The sequence below is a fragment of the Bolinopsis microptera genome, chromosome 7 (genome assembly GCF_026151205.1).
Source record: "Bolinopsis microptera isolate Bmic1 chromosome 7, MBARI_Bmic_1.0, whole genome shotgun sequence".
NCBI classification, from domain to species: domain Eukaryota; kingdom Metazoa; phylum Ctenophora; class Tentaculata; order Lobata; family Bolinopsidae; genus Bolinopsis; species Bolinopsis microptera.
Window position 1 is genome coordinate 841736 of NC_087078.1, and position 21521 is coordinate 863256.

Sequence of the window (21521 nt, forward strand, 5' to 3'; positions counted from 1 at the left end):
AGCATAATATTATGTAACATTATAATATAGAGTCAAAGTAATTTGTCGGATATTTTATATGGCCACAAGTCGTATATATATATATATTAATAAAGAGAGGGAGGTAGAGAGACGGAAGGAGGGAGGGAGGGAGGGAGGGAGGGAGGGAGGGAGGGAGGTAGAGAGATGGAAGGAGGGAGGGAGGGAGGGAGGGAGGGAGGGAGGGAGGGAGGGAAGGAGGGAGGGAGTGAAGGAGGGAGAGAGAGAGAAGGAGAGAGAGAGAGAGAAGGAGAGAAGGAGGGAGGGAGGGAGGGAGGGAGAGAAAAGGAGGCACAATGTGGTGTATTGCAGAACTGTTGTCTGTTTGTGAGCAGATTAGAGAGAGAGGGAGGTAGAGAGACGGAAGGAGGGAGGGAAGGAGGGAGGGAGGGATGGAGGGAGGGAGCTGAGGGAGGGAGAGACGGAAGGAGGGAGGGAAGGAGGGAGGGAGGTAGAGAGATGGAAGGAGTGAGGGAGGGAGGGAGGGAGGGAGAGAGAGAAAAGGAGGCAAAACGTGGTGTATTGCAGAACTGTTGTCTGTTTGTGAGCAGATTAGAGAGAGAGGGAGGTAGAGAGACGGAAGGAGGGAGGGAAGGAGGGAGGGAGGGATGGAGGGAGGGAGGGAGGGAGTGAAGGAGGGAGAGAGAGAGAAGGAGAGAGAGAGAGAGAGAAGGAGAGAAGGAGGGAGGGAGGGAGGGAGGGAGGGAGAGAGAGAAAAGGAGGCACAATGTGGTGTATTGCAGAACTGTTGTCTGTTTGTGAGCAGATTAGAGAGAGAGGGAGGTAGAGAGACGGAAGGAGAGAGAGAGAGAGAAAGAGAGAGAGAGAGAGAGAGAGAGAGAGAGAGAGAGAGAGAGAGAGAGAGAGAGAGAGAGAGAGAGAGAGAGAGAGAGAGAGAGAGAGAGAGAGAGAGAGGGACAATGTGACAATGTGGTGTATTGCAGAACTATTTGTGATTAGATTACCATGTCCATTATTCCCCGCTGATTTTATATGTGAATATATTTTAGATCGTGTGCATGTGTGTGTTTTATATAAGCTTGTTTGAGTTTCAGGACGTTATTGTACCTGTCTGATTGGTTCTAAATGTGGGGTCAGGACGGCGGTAATGAAGTTAATATCTTGGAACGGTAAAGTTCTGCCACCCTATAATAAACCTATATAATATACTGTAACCTTAATTAGTTTTACACTCTGGGCGACTCAAAGGGACGAGTAATTTCCAACTGAGAGGGGCCAGTGTGGGGCCCACTTTGTGTGTGTTGTGTCTGAGAGGGGGTCTGAGAGGGGGTCTGAGAGGGGGTCTGAGAGGGAGTCTGAGAGGGGGTCTGAGAGGGAGTCTGAGAGGGGGTCTGAGAGAGGGTCTGAGAGAGGGTCTGAGAGGGGGTCTGAGAGAGGGTCTGAGAGATGGTCTGATAGAGGGTCTGAGAGGGGGTCTGAGAGGGGGTCTGAGAGGGGGTCTGAGAGGGGGTCTGAGAGGGGGTCTGAGAGAGGGCTGGTGTTATTACATTTTCTTAGCTTAACCGTCATGTTTAAATCATTACTCGTGAGTCATTAGGATATAGTTATAAAGAGTTCTTACGAATGTGCTTAGTAAACGTGCTGCAGAAAGTTTTCTAATCTGTGGACACCTTGAGTGTGGTGTTACTTTTTAAGTTTAATCCTGCATTCGAAGTAACGAGTAATAAGTATTCGTGCCAGCTGATAAGTCATGATACAGGAAATGAAATTATGAAATCTAACAGCTACATCAAATAATGCAATAAAACGAGTCTGATAGTTATTTACAGTTGAAATTCAAATAAAAGATAGCAAAATAATGATAACAATACAATCATTGTGTAACTAATCTGAGAAAACATAGATTTTACAACAATAAATACAAAAATTAGTAAATCATTTCATTTAACAAATATAATAACAATCTTATAAAATAAAAACAGAGACTGGCACACATTACTCTACCCATATAATTGTCACTGTGATTTGAACCTGTCTGGTTCCATATTCCGTGTACATCTTCTAAAAATACTGTTTCTGAACAAATAACTCGATAAAAATATGGTAGTTAGGCACACAGGTAGTATAAAAGTTTTTTGATAGATTTTCGTGATTTACATTTCATCAAACCCAAATGCAGAGTCTGAATCAAACCATGAACTTGCTTCGACCTTAATTTTTTGTTTCTTCTTTTCATTAGCTTCTTTTCTCTTAAGATAAGCATCTGGAAGTTTGACTCCCCGTTTTTGTGCACTAGATGGGGTGGGGTATTTAGCAAGTAAATCAGTAACTGGGCCAGGAGATTTTGATAGTTTCAATCTGCAAGGGGACTTTGCGGAGGCATATGTTGTTGTTTTTGGTGATTTGCTCATTGACAGGTACTTTACTTTGTTTGGTTTAGAATTAGTGGAACTTGAAACAGTCATATCAGCCTCTTCTTCATCTGATGGTTCATGCCACGAGGGAGACTTCCCAAATGCAACACGTCGCTTCTTGGACCTACTAACAGTGGGAGTTTTAGGAGAATCAGGGTTGGCTATCTTGGGTCGTTTAATTGGGCTGGTGAAGGAAGATATGTCACCAACTGCTGGGGATTTAGAGGACACATTGGATAAAACAGCTTCAACTTTGCTCTTGTTGAGCTTCTTAATCTCCTTCTTCAGTTTATCAATAGTCGACTGATATCCCTTCTCGGCAGTAGAGTATTGTTCTAAATTCGCATTTGCAATTTTTAACTGACCTTCTTTCTCTTTCAACTTTTGACTAGTGACCTTGAAATTCTTTTGTTTGTCCTTCAATACACCCATTTCGGTTTTAAGATCCTCATATTGAAAACGATATTTAGAATTGTCTGATTCTAACTGCTCCATTTTCAAATGTAGGTCAGCAACTTCATTTTGCTTTTCAGTCAAAAATCCTTCAAACTTTAACTTTTCAGAATCACTCAATTTCTGTTCAGCTTGATGAAGAGACAATTTTTCCAAGAGTTCCTTTTTGGCTTGTTCCAAAAGTCCGATTTTCAAGTTTAACGATTTCAGTTCGTCAGTGGTTGCAGAGGTTGATGTTATTTTGGCATCATCAAGCTTCAGTATTTTGTTTTGGAGTTTGCTGATTTCTTCTGCCAATGCTGATATATCCCCAGCCTTATTGGAAATGGAGCTCTTTAATTGCACATTCTCCTTTTCACAAGCTTCTTTTTGGAATGCGACGTTTTTCAACTCTTTAGACAAATCAATCTTCACTTTAGCTAAATCACCGTTTAAGTTTTTTATCAACATATCTTTCTCACGAAGACTTGCAGTGGCTTCACTCAGTTGATCGTATAATTTCTGTTGACGATCTGAGGAATCAATTACAGCTGAATTTATTGACGATTTAGATTTGTCAACTTCTATCAAAAGCTGATCGACTCTAGCTTGTAATTGGAAATTCTTCTGCTCTAGGTCACAGCAGATCTTCATCTTTTCTTCAACTAATTTTTCTGCTTTATCTTTTCTTGAAGAAATGTCCGACAAATTTTGCTCTAACTTCATAGCAGATTTCAAGAGATCTGTTATCTTCTGAGCTGAGGATTGAATTTGGTCTTTCAGCTTTAAAGCTGCTGCATCTTTTTTGGCAAGTATGTTGTCCTGATGTCGTACACTTCCTCTCAATGATTTCATTTCACTGCTGCAGCAGTCAAATGTTTCTTGCATGACTGACACTGTTCTGGTGAGGTTATCGTGTTCATCTTTTAAATGTTGCATACTCAGCAACAATTCATTGACTAGCTGTTTTAATGACTCATTTTTAGAAACCAGCTCCCCTAGCTCACAATCTTTTCCCGACAATGACAAGGCCATAGATTGGTAATCCTGCTCAAGTTGTTCACATTTGCTTTTCAATTCACGATATTCCAACACCATTTTGTCTAAATCAGATGCAATTGTTTTTGAGTGATTGTCATGGTCAGATGATTTATTTTCTAACTCTACTAGCTTGTTATCCTTTGTTCTATTGGACAACGTGAGGCCTTCGATTTCTTGCAAGTATTCAACCTCTTTTAACTGAACACTATTAAGACTTTCAGATATAGAGTTAAGCTGAGTTTCAATCTCTTCTCTGGTACGAGACAGTTCTTGCATTTTGGCTTCTTTATCTTCAACTAAAGCCTTCAGCTCAAGCTCATTCTTCATTGCTGTGCTACATGTATCAGTTAGATTCTTCACTTCAGCTTCACTACATTCTTGCTTTTCCTGTAGATCTTCCACGCATTTGACCAGTTGGGAAACACTATCTTTCAGCGACCTATTTTCACTCTCAATGCGATCATTCTTTGATGCCATCTCATTATATTGAGTCGACAACTGAGTTAGTGAATCAGTTAGCTCAGTCAGCTCAGTTTGAAGTTCCTCAATTTGCTGCTCAGCATCATCTTTGTAACTGTTGAACTGATCTGAAATGTTTTTACTTTCTTGCTGTAGTTTTTCTACATTCTCCTGTGCACACTTATAGGCTGATTTAGTTACATTGATCATATTTTGAAGTTCATCTAGCTTTGAGTCTTGAGAGGCTATAAAAGCTAGCTGCTTGGTTTTGTCACTTTCTAAATTCTTTATCTTATCTTCGAGGGAAGAGATGACACTGCGTTTGTCAAGTAACTGTCTAGAAATATCATCAATGTCCAATTTACAAGAAGCAACTTCCTTTTCTAAAGCCATATTGGTATTTTTGGTGCTCTCAATTTCATTTTTGGATGAAAATGCTAGTTCTTCAAGGGTAATTTCTTTCTCTTTGACACAAGCTTTCAGAGCATCTACTCTTTTTTCAGTAGCTTCAACCACTTCCAGCATTTTGGTTTTCATCTCTTGAATCTGCTTAATGTTATCAGCAGCTAACATTCTTAGCGAGTCTCTATCTTCTTCACCACGGACAATAGATGTTTGAAGATTTTCAGAGTGATTTTTAAGAGCAATGAACAACTCCCTGGCAGTTTTTAACTTCACATTGATCTGTGCTTGATTCATCTGTTCCTTTTGAAGTAAAGTCACCAGATTTTCATTTTCGATCTGCTTCTCTAACACTTGATTACGTTGGTTTGTGATAAGACGCTCACACTCTTTGAGCTTGGCGATTTTTTGCTTAAGCTCAATTTCTGAAGTCGTTTGCCATTTTCGAATTTTCTCAGCTTCTTCTTGAAGTTTGCAGTGAATTGAAGTCATATTCATATTAGATTTTTCTGCTTCATGTTGTGCTACTGATAGTCGCTGTCTCTGTTGTAACATGTCCTAAATGAGGTGGGTGGATTTATTTTAAACTCTAAGAACAAATATTATCATTAAAATTATGATTATGTATGGAAAGAGAACAGAAAATTAAAATGAACGAGTGGGGCAATGTTTCAAAATCTTGAGGACTTGATATGAATCTTGAGGACTTGATATGACAGGTATTATATTAGTTATAAACAAGTCAAACAAAAGTAGTAAAAAGTCATAAACTATTCTTGATCTCAATAATAACAGTCACACTCATAACAATCTTCTGTACATAAAAATCATGATAATAACATTATAAAAATCACTGTATTCATTAACATTAAATAAAATTCACTATACAATATAACAGTAAACTAGTATTGCATCTTTTAAGGCATAAATTGCCTTAAAATTCAAGATTTAATGAAATTGAGCATCTAGCTAATAAAACATCATCCTACATTTAAAGTATGAACCACTGTACATCCATGTTGAATAAACTTAGCAATGCTACCATAGTTCAATTTCGGACAGTAAGAAACATTAAGATACTTAAGATTCTTACAACCAACACGAAGGTTTCTGATTCCTTTATCTGTTACGTTTTTAATCTCTGAAATATTCAGTTTGACCAGGTAAATGCAAACACTGGCCATGCTGGTTAGGGTAGTATTAGTTATCAATTTACAACCACCAATGTTCAAATGTGTCAAGCATTTGTTTTCAAAAATTAGCATTTTCATACCATAATCTGATATACTAGTACAGTAAGAAATATCCAAATACTTCAAGTTTTCTAGACTTGCCATTCGCTCTATACCGATATCTGTAATGAGATTGCATTCAGCCATTGATAAATAGTCAAGTTTTTGGCATTGACGAAGATAACCTGCTCCATAGTCAGTGATGGAACAGCCAGAAACATCAAGCAATCTAAGGGTGGGATGAGTGGCAATCATGGCCATACCAACATCAGTTACATTTTCACAGTAAGCAATAGAGAGGTATGCCAACTTTGGACAACAGCTCACAAGCCTTTGGATGCTTTTATCTCCAACTCGTATGCAATTAGTCAGGCTGAGTTCTTGTAGGTAAGGAGCGGCAGGACTATCAAGAATATGCTTGATGCCTGCATCTGTCAGTCGGACACAGTCTGTCAGATTGATGACTGTGAGTGTTCGAGAGTTTGCAATTGGTTTTAAAGCAGTGTCATAAACTCTGAGACAATCGACAAGATGAATGTGGTGCATGTTTCTTCCTCCCATTATTTCAGCAACACCACTGTCTGTAACAAATCTGTTCCCTTCAAAGTAAAACTTTTCAAGCTGAACCAAATTAGTAGCAATGTATTTCAGCCCTCTATCGGTTATTTTAATCGCTTGTATTAGTGATAAAATCCTTAGTCTTTGACATGTGGCAGCCAATTTAGAAAGGCAATCATCAGTTAGGCCTGGTATGTTGTCTAATAAAAGTGAGTTGAGAAGAACACAACATTGGCCAATGTTTGCCAAGCAATTTCCATTTATACTTGGACACCCAGACAGATTCAAATGAGAAAGTGTCCTCAGAGACTTGCTTATCACCAGATAATAAAACCCAGCTTCAGTTAGGTCTACACAATAAGAGACGTCTAAGTATTTCAAACAAGGGAAGTACTTGGCAATATTAGCGAAACAGGTATCATCACACTTGCTGTTTGCTAGATTCAGATAGCCCACAAAGGGACAGCTTACGCCTACTTGCTGGAGCAAATGAGACCTCACATTACATCCTGACAAATCAATATCTTGAAGATTCTTACAATCTTTCAAGTTCTCCAAAATTTTAGGGGAAACACTATCACAGTTTTCCATTTTTATATGGTAAAGGAAAAATTTATAACGTCTTAATATGTTGCAGAAAACGACATCATTGATTTCAAATCCAGCTTTAGTCAAGTCGAGCTCTGTGTAAAGAGTACACTCTTGTAGCAGAACATGCCAGGTGTTACATACCATTGAGCAAGCTATTCTTGACTTGAGGTCTAAGTTTTTAAAAATTTTAGCAGCAACATTGGGAGGCAGTTTCGAAATGTTATCAACATCTTGGAGTTTGTCTTTATTTTCTGGATCATCTGGATTATCTGGAGTTTCAAGAGCATTTTGTTTTAAGGCTTGACTTTGAAAATAATTATTTTTCCAGTGTATATCCCTAGTGAACAAGTGCCATCTCATAAAGCATCTGGACAAGTATGTGTATGATAAAGATCTCATCAAGATTTGTATGGCTTTTTCAACATTCATGGAGTAATTCTTGGTTCTGCTTACCCAGATATTAACAATTTTTCGTAAGAGCTTGGAGTAAAAATGATTATCAGCTAACGTGGTGTTTCTATGGATGATTGACCTTTTTGTTAGCTGTTGAGTATGGTACTCTTTCAATGCAAGAAAATACTTCTTAAGCTGAACTTTAGAGCTGTGCTCAATAGATATGATCATCTGCTCATGTTGCTTTTTCCTCAAGAACGGATTATCAAATATGTGTTGCTCAAGGAAGCATGGTTTAAATACACGTTTAATAGGAAGATCATTTCCCTTAATGAAGCTGTCCCAAGATAGTGATGTTTCTTTAAATTCTCCAGACTGTATTCTGCGTAGGTGACAAAGGACATCTTTAAGAGGATTTGCTGGTTTATAGAACGTCAAAACTGTCAATAATCCTTCTATAGTCTCAGGCACTTGATAAGAAAGAAGATATTTTCTTACCTCATGGTTATCATACATATTTTCTTTTGTCATATTTCTCCTGTAATCATTATTATTGAAAGTTTTGGTTGTTTATAAATTAATCATAATATAATCAATTATTAACCATCCAGTGGGCAACAACATATTCTAAGTGAATCTATCATAAAATACTTCTTTGCTTACCCTGACAGGTTCTGATCTGCGGGTTTGAAATCCCAATAACAGTGTGTTGGGACATATTGGACCTTCCAGATGGCAGCTAAGAATAGTGAGCTGTTGTAAATGTAATCCATTATTTGGCTGTCTAGACCTTTACTTGTGTGCTGGCCGAAGAAAAGTGTTTTTCTCTAGAAGCAAGCCAATGTTTCTGATTTTTAAAATTGCACCAAGTAACATACTCTTTTTGCTAGAAGTGCAGTGATTTTTTTATAGAAAAGATGTCTACAACAGCTTCAATCCAAGTCCTCTGTTTGTAGTCGTAGTTATTGATTGATTGAATCAGCCTGGTTATTTTGTTAGCTAACTAATTCGTGGTTTAAGCTCTTATTTTATTTATGATTAAAGGAATGTAAAACCTTTTTGTTTCATTGAAAACTTTTCGTTTCATTGTGCCAACTCTTTGAAGTAGACTTTTCTAGAGTGCCATTGTCTTTGGTCAAGGCAGTGTCGTAACGAAGGGCCCCGCCGACCCCGCTGTGCGTGCGCCATCTTAGGGGGGGGCGCAAATCGTCGTTTGAATGTGGGACAATTTGGAAAACTAAACTACGGTACTATAAAACTGTGCGTTTTGCTCTAGAACCACACTATTTTAGAGATTTTACCAGCTATCTTCTCAAATCATATAATTTGTTCAATTTTAGGGAGGGGCGCCAACAGGAGAGGGGGCGCCAACAGGGGGGCGCTTTGTCAGCAGGGGCGCCAACAGGCAACGTTACGCCACTGGGTCAAGTCAATGTTGCTGTAATTCCGGGTGTCCCTTAAATGCAGGGGCTATTACAGAGTGAGCACTACAGCTGCATTCTGCAACTGAGTCTGTGAGAAAATGTTTGCTAGAGTAGGATGTACACCATTGCATGCGTAGCACCGTCATGGAGCATTTTCACAGATTGTCCAATATCTCACCATTCAATTTTTTTATCTCGGATTGTCGGATTGTTCTTGGTCCCAATGTTAAGATCATGCAATGCTGAGCTCGGATGAATAAAATAAATCAGGACATGTGCATGCCTGAACATGGATATAATGAGGAGTGTGTTAGTGGCAGTTAGAGGTGTACGTGGGAATGGAAAGAAGGCATGGACCGCCCCTATATCTAATGTGTCCTTCAACCTGATACCTGAGGAAGAAAACAAGTTTTTTAATACACCCACCGAAGATATACATTTAATTTCAGAAATATTATCAAAAGCTAGGAAACTTTTAAACGTTCTTAATCCGGCAATGCTTTAAGGAGAGAAAAAAACATGGAAGTAACAAAATGAATAAAATATAAATAAAATATTGAATAAATTACATTCAATTTTAGCAATGGCCAATTGGCTGACTATAAGGTCATGGCCTGAACAAACAATTTTTTTAAATAGTCAAGTGATGCTAAAGCAGAGCACAAATGTGTAATAAGTTAATAGATTAAAAACTGATTCATGTGATGCATTACGCAGAGCACAGATAAAAATACTGATTCAATGATTAAAATTATAGCTGTGAGTGTCAATAAATTACTGAGTCATAGAAAAGGAACGATGTACACGTGATCTGAGATACCAATATCTCAATATCAAAAGGATAGTGTCTAGAAACATTCATAGTCCATGGTGGCAGTTATCAAGTTAAACGAAGTTTTAATACTTTCAACACTACTATATAACAAATAATTTGAGGATGTCCAATATGTCCATGGCTTGCTAAAGTCAACTGCATCGGGGGTACTATGATGGTCCAGGGGGTGCTGAATCAGAAGACTGGCACGCTAACCTGTTAAGAAGTTAAGTAGTTGTAGTGAATAATGTTTCTGTTTGGAAATGTATAACTCCATTCTCACCACAATCCACAATTGGACAATTGGACAACCCTGATTAATGTATAGATAGTGTTGAAAGAATTTTGAGCTTAAATCTTGAACCAATACTTCTGATAACTTTTGGGGCTGTGCTCCAAGAACAGGCTGACATATATATGGCTTATGGATTATATTTAATGTATTCTGATTAAATGATAGGGCTTGCCAGTCCAACCACCTCATATTTTTCATACTCACTCACTCTCTTGTCCCATGTGTCGTAGTCCGTCAGTCTGTTCAATTTTTCAATCTTTTGAATCATTTTGACTAATCCAGTTTAAATACACTTTCATTGTTTTCCACAACGGAACATTTGAAATTGCTATCTGCTTTTCTTTCTTTCCAGGGAGTGTGCTGGTTGGACGTGAAGGTGCCCCCTGGATTGCCTGGTACCCCCAATTGCTTCTACGCCATGAACGATACACCCACTGACTCTTCTCAATCTGTTCCGGACCAGACTTCAACTACTACGGTTCCGGATCAGACTACACCTGCACCCACGACTCCTACCATTATGGTGGAAATTGACGAAGTACTGAAGGATGTTGAAAATATAATTCTTTCAGAATACCACGAATCAGAGGAAAATAAAGATTGTAGCAGCCTCCTTAGTTTCTTCTCAGGGTCTACCCCCCTTGACAACTTCCTGTTGACTCACTCGCAGAGCCTGCGCTCAGAGGTAGATATCATTAAGCTCAACATCTGTAACATTCTAAAACTTGATGTGAACAAATTTGCAATCATAACGCCATCTATGGTTAAGAGCTGCCCATCTCTTAAAAAACTCACCTTAGCAGAGGGTCTACTATCCCTGCTTGGCCTTGCAGAAAATGTCTGTGCTGTAATAAGTGGCAAGAGATGTGACCACGAGGTTAAGTCCCCTTCTTATTTGTCAGCCCCCTCCAGCATTCCAATGGGTCATACTACTTCTAACGAAAGCTCTATACACAAGTCCTTAGAAGATATTCAAACATCCATTAAAAACTTGAAAGACAATGATAGCCACCTTAGGACTCTTGACTCCATAAACACCAAGCTTGCTGAGCTCAAAGTTGATATTAACTGTTTCAAAAACAGCAGATCCTCAAACGTATCCACTCCTGACCTGCCCATGCCTCCTTTTATCATAGGGCCACCAGCAGCCTGTGAAACAGACCATGAACAGCTCCTGCTAGATGCACAGAAGCCTTCAAGTGCAGACGACCCTAAGTCTAAGCACATCATGTCTTATTTACCAGAATTCATTGATACAACCTTGAACTCTCAGCTATTAGATTTCCTTGCTCAACAGAACGATGATTTTGTCAAGAACACAGAAAACGGGCATGGAGTTATAAGCTTTGGTGAACGATATGATTACCCCGGGGCAAAAGCTGCTAAGCCCATATCAGAAGACCTGCCTGAAGTTCTTGCTGAACTTGCCTCAAGGATAAAGAAGCTTTGCCCTGAAACAGTTATTAATCAATGCCTGATCAACCGGTACAATGATGAGAGCAGTTTTCTCCCTAAACACTCGGATAACGAGAACTCGCTTGTGCATGATAGTTCGATTTTCACTGTATCGTTAGGAAGCCAGTGTTCAGTTAAGTTCTCAATGAAAGGATCAGAAAGTGGGGAAGTCATTGAGACAATAGAGGGACGCAGTCTATATATCATGAGCAAGCAGTCTCAGTTCCTCTGGGACCACAGAATAGATAAGAGCAGTGAAAGGAGGGACGTGAGATTCAGTATAACGTTCCGCTACGTGAGCAGCAGTAGCAATGCAACATTGATTATTGGTGACTCAAATACCCGGTTCCTCCGATTTGGTGCTGGAAAAGGGACATTCGGTCACAAACTGCCTGGAAAAAGACTTGAATGCTTCACAATAGATCAGTTAGACCCTGCCCTTTGTGTAGGATATAAGAATGTTGTAGTACACTGTGGTGTAAATAATATTAAGAGGGGAGGGGGTGATGTTACCAATCACGTTATTTTTGTCAAAAGAAAAACCAGTTCAAGGGTAAAGGATCAGGAGTGTGTCTTTACCTGCACAACTCCTTTAACTTTAACAAAATCCCTGGCTTATCTCTCTGTAATGAACACATAGAATCACTGTTCGTATCCATCACTAGCTTGCAAGACCCAACTGTTGTAGGGGTTATATACCGTCCCCCAAACGCATCACTTGAACTGTTCAACGAAGCATATGAATGTATTCTCTCAAAACTGAATGGCAAAAAAGTATATATTCTTGGTGATTTCAATATAAACATGTTGAAGGACCCATCTCCATCAGAGGACAAATTCCAAGAAATAATATTTAACAACGGCTTCATACCAACCATATCAGTACCAACTCACCAAATGCCTGGCTGTTCCAGGACCTGTATTGACAATATCCATACCAATGTAGTAGATCAAACCCTTATTTCTGGTGTGATATCTGACAAGATCTCCCACCATCACCCTATATTCACTCTTTTTTTTTTTTTTTTTTTTTTTAAACAAATTTAAATTTTGGTATTTATTAATAACAATCAAAACATATCATATCATAAAAATAAAGCCGCGCGTTGGTTGACTGCCTCAGTATGGTGAATAATTTAAGCTTGAAGGTGCCCTACGCATTTACAGAACATTATGCGGCGATCACATGATCACGAGGACCTGTGAGCGCCAAATTTAATTTAAACTTTCTAGAAATCGTACATCACTACGAGTTACTCATGCTTTTGAATTATAGGAGTGCGGATTGTCAGGTATTTCATTCATTCATACTTAATCGGTTTAACTTTCCCCTGACTCTGTGCCAACACCTGATTCATCAGACAAAATTACTATACACTACGACTATAGTAATGCTAACTTAGAAAAGCTCTGTCTTGAAATAGAAAACGATGTAGATAGGTTCCGCCACAGCTGTAACACATTTGATTCTTTCATGCAGTTATTTCAAGAAAAGATAGATTTGTCTTGCAAACTTCTAACTCCTAGAACCACTAAACGTAACAGCATAACCAACCCTTGGATTACCCAGGGCCTAATTAATTCCATCGATAAGAAAGCTAGGTTGTATTTCGAATGGAAGAAGACTTGTACATTAAAACTACCTGACGGGGACCCAAACAAGCACATCTACTACAAGGAATTCGACAAGTTTCTCAAAAGGTCAATAAATATGGCAAAGGCTATGTGCTATACTCAAAAATTCGAGAAGTACAGCATGAATTCGAAAAAGACTTGGGAAGTTATAAATGAACTCCGTGGTAAAAATTTGTCTAGATGTAAGGACGATTTTGTCATAGATGGCCAGAGAGTTACTTGCAGACGAATAATTGCTAACAAATTTTGTGAATATTTTACATCTCTTGCAAGTAATCTCAATAAAAATGTATTGTCAAACAATAGTATTTCTCTGGAACCAGTAGAATCATTTGCTCAGTTCATGTCTAATTTAGTATCTGACTCCATATACCTAGAAGAAACTAATGAAGACGAGATTGTCGAGGTCATCAGAGATTTTCAAAATGGCAAGGCGAGTGACATACCTATAATCGTTGTAAAAAAATCGGCAAAGCTCATTGCTGGTACCTTGGCCAGGCTTTACAACACATGTATACAAAGTGGTACATTCCCAAGTATATTTAAAACTGGTAAAGTTATTCCTATTTACAAGAAAGACAATAAGGAATGCATTGAAAATTATCGGCCTGTATCAATATTACCTTTATTTGGAAAAATCTTCGAGAAGATCATTTACAAACGCCTTTATAATTTCTTCACATCTAAAGGTGTACTAACAGACTCACAGTTTGGATTTAGAAAAGGCCATTCTACCACTCATGCTCTACACAAATCTATAGACTCCGTTACAAAGTCTCTGGCTAGCAATAAACATGTATTGGGCATATTCATTGACTTGAGCAAAGCCTTTGACACCCTTGATCACAATATTCTTCTAAGCAAGTTAAATTCCTACGGTATTAGGGGTTCAGCACTTACCTTACTTAAAAGCTATTTGACTAACAGAAAGCAGTATGTTATGTATAACGATGTACCATCAGTAACAATGGACGTGAAATTTGGAGTACCACAAGGGTCAATTCTTGGGCCACTACTCTTCCTACTGTATATGAACGATATAGTAAACTGTTTTTCAGACAGTGAGGTGAAATTTGTACTTTATGCTGATGACACTAATATCTTCATATCAGGACCATCTAGAGAAGCAACATATAAAAAAGCCAACTTAGTACTTAAACATGTCTCGATTTACATGAAATGTAATCTACTTCATATCAACATGTCCAAATGCTGCTACATACATTTTAAACCTGCCTCTGAATATGATGACACCTGTGCGCGGACTAGACCATTTGCTAACCTGCTAGATGAATCTAGATCAATATTCATCGATGGTAAGGTTATCACTAAAGTCAAGGATACCAAATTCTTAGGTGTTGTTATAGATAGTAAGCTAAACTGGATTGCCCACATGCACTACATCCGTAAAAAGCTGCGGACCATGACTGGTGCAATCTGTAGAATCCGGCACTCTATGATGATATGGAAATTAGCAGTTCTGATATCAAGAAGCAGCTTTTAAAGCTTAATGTTTTTAAGAGTTCTGGTCCGGATGGCGTTCATCCAAAGTTGTTGAAATCCTTAGCATACGATGAAAAGTTTGTTGAAGCTGTAACTAAATTATTTGTTAAGTGTTCAGAAACAGGAGTCCTGCCTGACATTTGGAAGACAGCATCTGTTGTAGCATTGTTCAAAAAGGGTGTTAAATCTGATCCCTTAAATTATAGACCTGTCTCATTAACTTGTATTTTGTGCAAAGTGTATGAAAAGTTGGTGAGGGCACATTTATTAACATTTTTAGAAGAACGAATTTCAAAGCATCAGCATGGATTTGTGAAGGGTAAATCTTGTCTATCTAATCTCTTAGAGACATTTGATAATATTCTTGACATTTTAGACGAAGGTGCTCCTGTCGATCTTTTGTATTTTGATTTTAGTAAAGCGTTTGACACAGTCCCCCACTTTAGACTTCTATCTAAATTGGAGGGGTTTGGGGTCAAGGGAAAAGTTTTAGATGTTATAAAAGACTTTCTGACAGACAGAACCATGAGGGTTTGTGTAGAAGGACAATGGTCTGAGGTGAAACACGTGTTATCTGGTGTTCCCCAGGGGTCAGTATTGGGTCCTTTGCTATTTATTCTTTATATAAACGATTTACCTGACAATGTTAAAAATAAGATTAAATTATTTGCAGATGATCTCAAGTTAGTTTGTAATGCAGCTAACCATAGAAGTGTATCTGATGATATTTTAGAACTCGAAATTTGGGAGAGTATTTGGCACTTAAACTTCAATCCTGCCAAGTGTAAAGTAGTCCATATTAATCTGAATAATAATCCTAACTCGAATTATATTGTAAATGGAGTAGAACTAGAAGTATCTGCACAGGAAAAAGAATAGGGGCTCCACGGTCGCTTGAGTTTGTGCTTGATACAACCCAAGTAGAACAACGCACAACTAGGGCCTCTAGGTCAAGGCCAGCCCGAGAGTTGATTAATGCAGACTTCACCCTCCCTGCCACCAATGGCACACTGAACATAATGAAGCCTGGTGCACAACAAGTCATGAGGCACAGGATTGCCCCAGGAGATGCACCTTCTGACAATGAAATTTGTTGGAGGTATAGTCTCTCCTTCAGAAAGTTAACCACACCCTCCTCTTCCCCTTCATCTCCTATTCTTCCCTCTCCTACATCCGACAGTCCTAATAAAGTATCTCCAAAAGCCCCTATCACAAACTCCCACAAACACCAGAAGTCTATCATCCTCATTGCTGGTGACTCCTTTGCTGCCCGATTGGACGCTGATCGCCTCAGTAGAGGTAAAGAAACTGTCACCAACATAGCTAAGGGTGGGCTTAAGATCTCAGCTATACAGAACTCTATTGAGGCCTTTCATACAAAGAACCCTCTAGTGCAGGTAAAGAAACTGTTCTTAAGCTTTGGTGCCAACGACATCCGGTACTGTACCCAGGGTGTCAATCATCTCAAGACCCCTGTGAGTGACCTTATGAAGACAGCAAAAAAACTTTATCCAAATGCACGTGTTTTTGTACAAGCAATTCCACCAGTCCACCCCAACGGACAAGAGAAAATCCCTGGTAATGTTTGTGCTATGAATAATTTGATCTTTGATCGCTGCTCTAGACATAAACTGTTTTACCTTGATGTTTTTTGGGCTTTCTTAGACCGATTTGGAAACAGAAATGAGAGATTATTTCCTAAGTGTGACAATAGGGGCTTTTATGATATTCATCCCAGCCCCAAGGCTGGGATGCCAGTGTTGGCAAAGTTCTATCTCAGAATTATACACTCAAAGTGGTTTAATCCATTGGGATACTGATGTGGTAATTCAATTCAATTTTTCATTGTCTGCATCAGTACCCTATTGGATCTGATCATTTGGATGTTATTTATATGTATTCAAACGAAGTGATAACATAATGTATGTTACTTCTTATTATAGCACAATACCTAACAAAACACAACGGCGAGACACAATTCTGTTAATAATATACTTATAAGTTTCATGGGAATATCAGCTCAACAACACCGTGTTGCAACTGGTATGTTTTCTAGGTATGTTATCATCAGTAAAACAAAGTATTTTTTAGTAAAACAAAGTATTTTATTTATTAGCAGTGCAATCAATTCATATGATATAATTATAAGAATATAATAGTATGTCACACCTATTTAACTGTTACGTTCGAGTAGTCGTGCCATGGCTAAATTTAACTAGGACCAGTGGTGTCGATTAACATTTTAAAAGGTGATTCTAAGTGACACAAATGGAAAATTTTAAGAAAAGACGGATCAAAACACAGATCCAAGGACAAGGAGACCCCACTGCAGGACCATACATGCTATTGGCTTGTGCATGGCCCAAAAGGTTCCAGCTGTCCAGGAAACTGTACGTAGCTGGTCAACTAGTTTTGAATTCAGACTAGGCTTGATGAGTTCTGGGGTTTCTAGAGTAAGATTTGATGGTGCCAGGTTTGTTCAGGCGGACATGGAAATTATGCGAGGAATATATAGGTATATAAAAATCATATCAATATAAAAATAGATCCAAAAATAGATCCAAAGATTCACACGGCAGTCAGGGAACTTCCAGACAGGATGCTTTTGAAACAGGTATAATTAGCGCTTTTGTAATTAGTTGTATGCAAGGGATGGGATGCTGATTGACTAAGCTGGTTCAATGCCCCAGCTATTTAGGGGGAGCCACTCAATTTCACGCCCAGGTGTTGTCAATTGCTGGGTTTCAAGTAAGAGCTTTTTGATACGGCTCTTGATAATTGAGATGGGGGAGGAAAGGTCGGAAAATTTACTAGAGCCAGGGACCATGACATTGTTTTCATTAGGAGTGCATTTGTCGAATATTTTATCAACCAAACTGTTCCATATAGTCGTACCTTTGAAGACAAAATTGTGTTTAGAAATTTCAAGTTTGTGTCGGGGGACCCGCATAGTTTGGCTACATGCTCTGGAACTTGCTTGGAATAAACTTGTCAGAGAGATAGGTTGATGCAGTTTCAAGATTTTAAACAGTTCAGTGGATATATGTTGGGTGTACAGGTTGTGGATTGACATGATTTTCTCGGTATTGAATATTGGCTTAGTGTTTTCCAAAGCAAAGCTCCTTTTTGCGATGTGTTCACTGTATGGTCTTGCACGTGCACATGTTTCATAATACTCTGCCCGGTCAAAGCTTGGTTTGCTTCCAAATAGAAGGCGTACACATCTTTTTTGGATGGAGAACAGTTTAGATAGTCTATAAGGTGTGACACCACCCCAGCTACTGATACAGTAGCTCATATGAGACTTGAATAAGGAGTCATACAGCTTATGGTACTCTGTTTCTGGAATAAACTTCATAATACGTTTAATTATAGCTATACTTGTAGTTAGTTTACTTTTTATGTTATCTAGTTGGGGTTCCCAGGATAGTTCATGGTCTATGATAACACCAAGGAATCTCACTTTATCTACTCGTGTAAGCGTGTTGCCTGATAACGTGAGTGAGTTCTCAGAGCCATATTCACGAGCACGTGCACAGGACGAGTACCGGCCAGGTCTGAATAACATGTAGACCGATTTGCTTTGGTTAATGTGCAGCAAGTTAGATTCCATATAGTCATTTACAGATTCAAGTACTTTATTAGCATTCAAATAGGCTTCTTGTTCAGTTTTTCCAGCAACAAATATGTTCGTGTCATCTGCAAACAGTATGAAGTGTCCAAGTTTGCTAGAGTTGGTGATGTCATTAATGTAGAGTAAGAAGAGGAGAGGGCCTAGAACTGATCCCTGTGGTACCCCATATTCAATTTTGCAGTGATCAGAGTGTGTATTTTGGAAATCAACATACTGCTGTCGGTTACACAAATAGCTTTCAATTAGGTCAAGACAGGGCCCTCTTATGCCATAGTGTTCAAGTTTGACAAGTAATTTTCTGTGGTCGATTGTGTCAAACGCTTTGCTTAAGTCAATGAATATGCCAATTACATGATTCTTACTTTCTAGGTTTTTAAGAATGTGGTCAATGGAGTAATTGATGGCATGTGCCGTTGAGTGGTTGGATCTGAATCCAAACTGTTTATCGTATATGACCATATGTGAAGTAAAGAAGCTATATAGTCGGCAGTAAATTACTTTTTCAAATATCTTACCAAAGATAGGTAGAATGGATATAGGCCTGTAGTTATCAAACAGCTGTGGGTCTCCTTTCTTAAATACGGGGGTGACCTTACCTATTTTTAGAATATTTGGAAATAGACCCAGCTTCATGAATGAGTTTAGGAAACCAGCTAGGTGTTTAGAGATTGTAGTGCAACATTTCTTAAGAACAGCTATTGATATGTCACTAGCTTTGTCACCCTGGAAGGTTTTAACAATTTTTTCGATTTCCTCAGAATCACAGGGGTTTAAGAACATACTGTTGGTAACTCTTTTGTTAAAGTAGTTCTTATAATTAAGGGGCCTCTGGCAAGCTGTGTCACGACTTATTGGTTTGGAGGAGCAGAGCTTCGCATTAAGTTTACCTGCAATGGAAGAGAAGAACATGTTAAAGCCATTCGATATGACACGCTTGTCTTTTACTAAACTACCATCTATTTTGAACGAGGCCTTTATTCCAGTTTTTGTTTTTCCCCTCAGTTCATTGATCAGTGCCCATGTTTGCTTCATATTACCTGAGACTTTTGAGAATTTTCTGCAATAGTACAATTTCTTGGCAGATCTGATAATGTATTTTAACTGTCGACGGAATTTACTATAGGTTAAGTATAGATCAGAGTCTCCAAGAGGGTTGGGTTCCTTAATTGTACTCTTCCACTGCTTGTAAAGATATTCTTTCTTTTTCACTGATGCAATGATCCCTGGTGTGATCCAAGGGTTTGCAATCATATTTCTTTTTGACTTTTTGAACGATTCAGATTCAATTAAAAAGTTTTCTTCGATCAGAAGTTTTATCTTATTTGCAAAAATTTCAAAGTTTTCTACGTTGTAGCACACCTGCCCACAAAAATTTGTTTGAATATCTTCTAAGAACTTGGTCATATTAGATTCACAGTAGTCGTATTTTGGTTTACAAGGGTCAAGTTCTGGTTCTTCAGGCATGCTACATTCGAGAATACAGAAAATTGGAGAGTGATGCGAAACCCTGGTATCCAGTAGTCCAGCTGACACAATATTGTCAGTGGAGTTTGTCAGAATATTGTCAATAAGCGATGGGACACAGCCTGGTTTATGGTGCGTTGCCAGTGATATAAGTGGGATGAAGTTATTTCCATATAAAATGTTTTCAAAGCTGGCAGAGCCTTTATTAAATAGATTAAAGTTGAAATCTCCAAGCAGGATAACGTTCCTATCAGGAACCTGATTAAGAAGGCTCTCAAATTCGTGTAGGGCATCTTTGTCAGATCCACCAGGTGGTCTGTATAGGACGCCAACTGTTTGGGGCCTGCCAACATTTGTTATGGAGACAAACACTGATTCAAGGTTAGGGGTAAGTAAGTGACTCATTGATGTAAATTCCCACTCCACTACCTTTAGATTTGTCACGTAATTTATTGGTGTATTCAGAGAGATAACCGGGTATCCTATACAGGTCTTTGAGGTTTGCATCAATATTTGTCTCAGCCAAGCCAATAAACGAGAGTGGATGACTGTACTGTGAGATTTCTGTGACAAATGTATCAAAATTTGCAGCATTTCCATCAATATTGTTAAAAATACCAGTAAGGTTCTGCCCATTTCTATGTTGAAAGTATTAAAAGTAATAGAGGTAACGGGGAAAATTTGTTGTCCTGTCTTCTGTCTCGTCATATGTTATGTGCTCTATTGGGTCTATTTTATTTTTATGTTATTTTGTATATATTTTCTTTGACTATCGATGCTAATATACTCCCTAGTGCTCCCCTCCAACCTAAAATACACTCTGTACCATGTTTGAGGTCATCCATAAATCTTTACTTTATGGTAATATTTTGTACCATTTTTCTCAGACACTTTAAACTTGTGTATAGGGGGGAGAGGGGCATTGGGACAGCCTTAGCTGCAATTTCTGTAAAATTGCTATCTACCACAAAAACCGAACTGTCACCTACCATGTCACCGAAACAGACTGTTAAGTTACTTTTCGGTATTACCAGCAGCTGGCTTGGGGTCATGTCTAGGTGTGGTCTGGTTTTTCTATCTCTCCTTAATATTTCCCTGATAGTAATTTGTAATTGTTCCTTACTGAACCCTGGACCAAATTTATCCGTTGTTTACAATAATGTCCATGGTTTCCTTAATACCCGCGATCTAGCATCAGGAACACCACCACTAAATATGACCAAGATACATGAATTCCATGGTTATATCTACAAACATAAGCCTCACATCATTATTCTAAACGAGACATGGCTGAAAAATTCCATTCTCAGTAATGAGGTGCTCCCTGACAAATACAAAGTATTTAGGCTTGATCGATCCTTAAGATCGCATCCTGTGGATGCAACCCAGCCCAAGAAATTCAGAAAAAACGGTGGTGGTGTTCTGATTGCCCATAGAACAGACATTGATATCTCGAGTCTAAAGTTCTCAAAGGTTAGTGTTCAAGCTGAATTGTTATCCATCATAATTAAAACTCAGTGTGGAAGAAACTTTTGCATATCTACATTCTATAGAGTAGGAACGCTTGGCTTAGATAATTTTGAATCTTTCAAGAAACATTTTGTTACTTTAGCATCTGCCAGAAAGTTACAAAGGCACATTCTGGTAGGGGACTTTAATTTAGCTTCGATTTCCTGGCCAGATGGTCAGTCATCTTGCCAGCTACATTCTAGCTTTGTAAATTTTCTCACTGATGACCTCGGACATACACAACTTATTAGCTCCCCTACTCACAAGTCAGGCAACACCTTAGATCT

The 21521-nt window shown here is 38.6% G+C and overlaps 2 protein-coding genes across 2 annotated transcripts; both read right to left on the bottom strand.

Moving 5' to 3' along the window:
* Window positions 1–1988: 1988 nt before the first annotated feature.
* Window positions 1989–5282, bottom strand: LOC134817904 (synaptonemal complex protein 1-like). The gene has a single exon (XM_063827274.1). It carries the CDS (start codon window positions 5280–5282, stop codon window positions 2133–2135), a length of 3150 nt encoding a protein of 1049 aa, XP_063683344.1. The 3' UTR covers window positions 1989–2132.
* A 201-nt stretch (window positions 5283–5483) lies between these two features.
* Window positions 5484–8689, bottom strand: LOC134818076 (F-box and leucine-rich repeat protein 13-like). The gene is given in 2 exon segments (XM_063827489.1): window positions 5484–7278; window positions 8557–8689. Coding segments are annotated over 2 exon segments (1704 nt in total). The 3' UTR covers window positions 5484–5707.
* Between the last annotated feature and the right edge of the window lie 12832 nt (window positions 8690–21521).

What these genes read in the sequence shown, in the direction of transcription:
- LOC134817904 (XM_063827274.1), bottom strand. Translation starts at nt 5,282, where the DNA reads ATGTTACAACAGAGACAGCGACTATCAGTAGCACAACATGAAGCAGAA.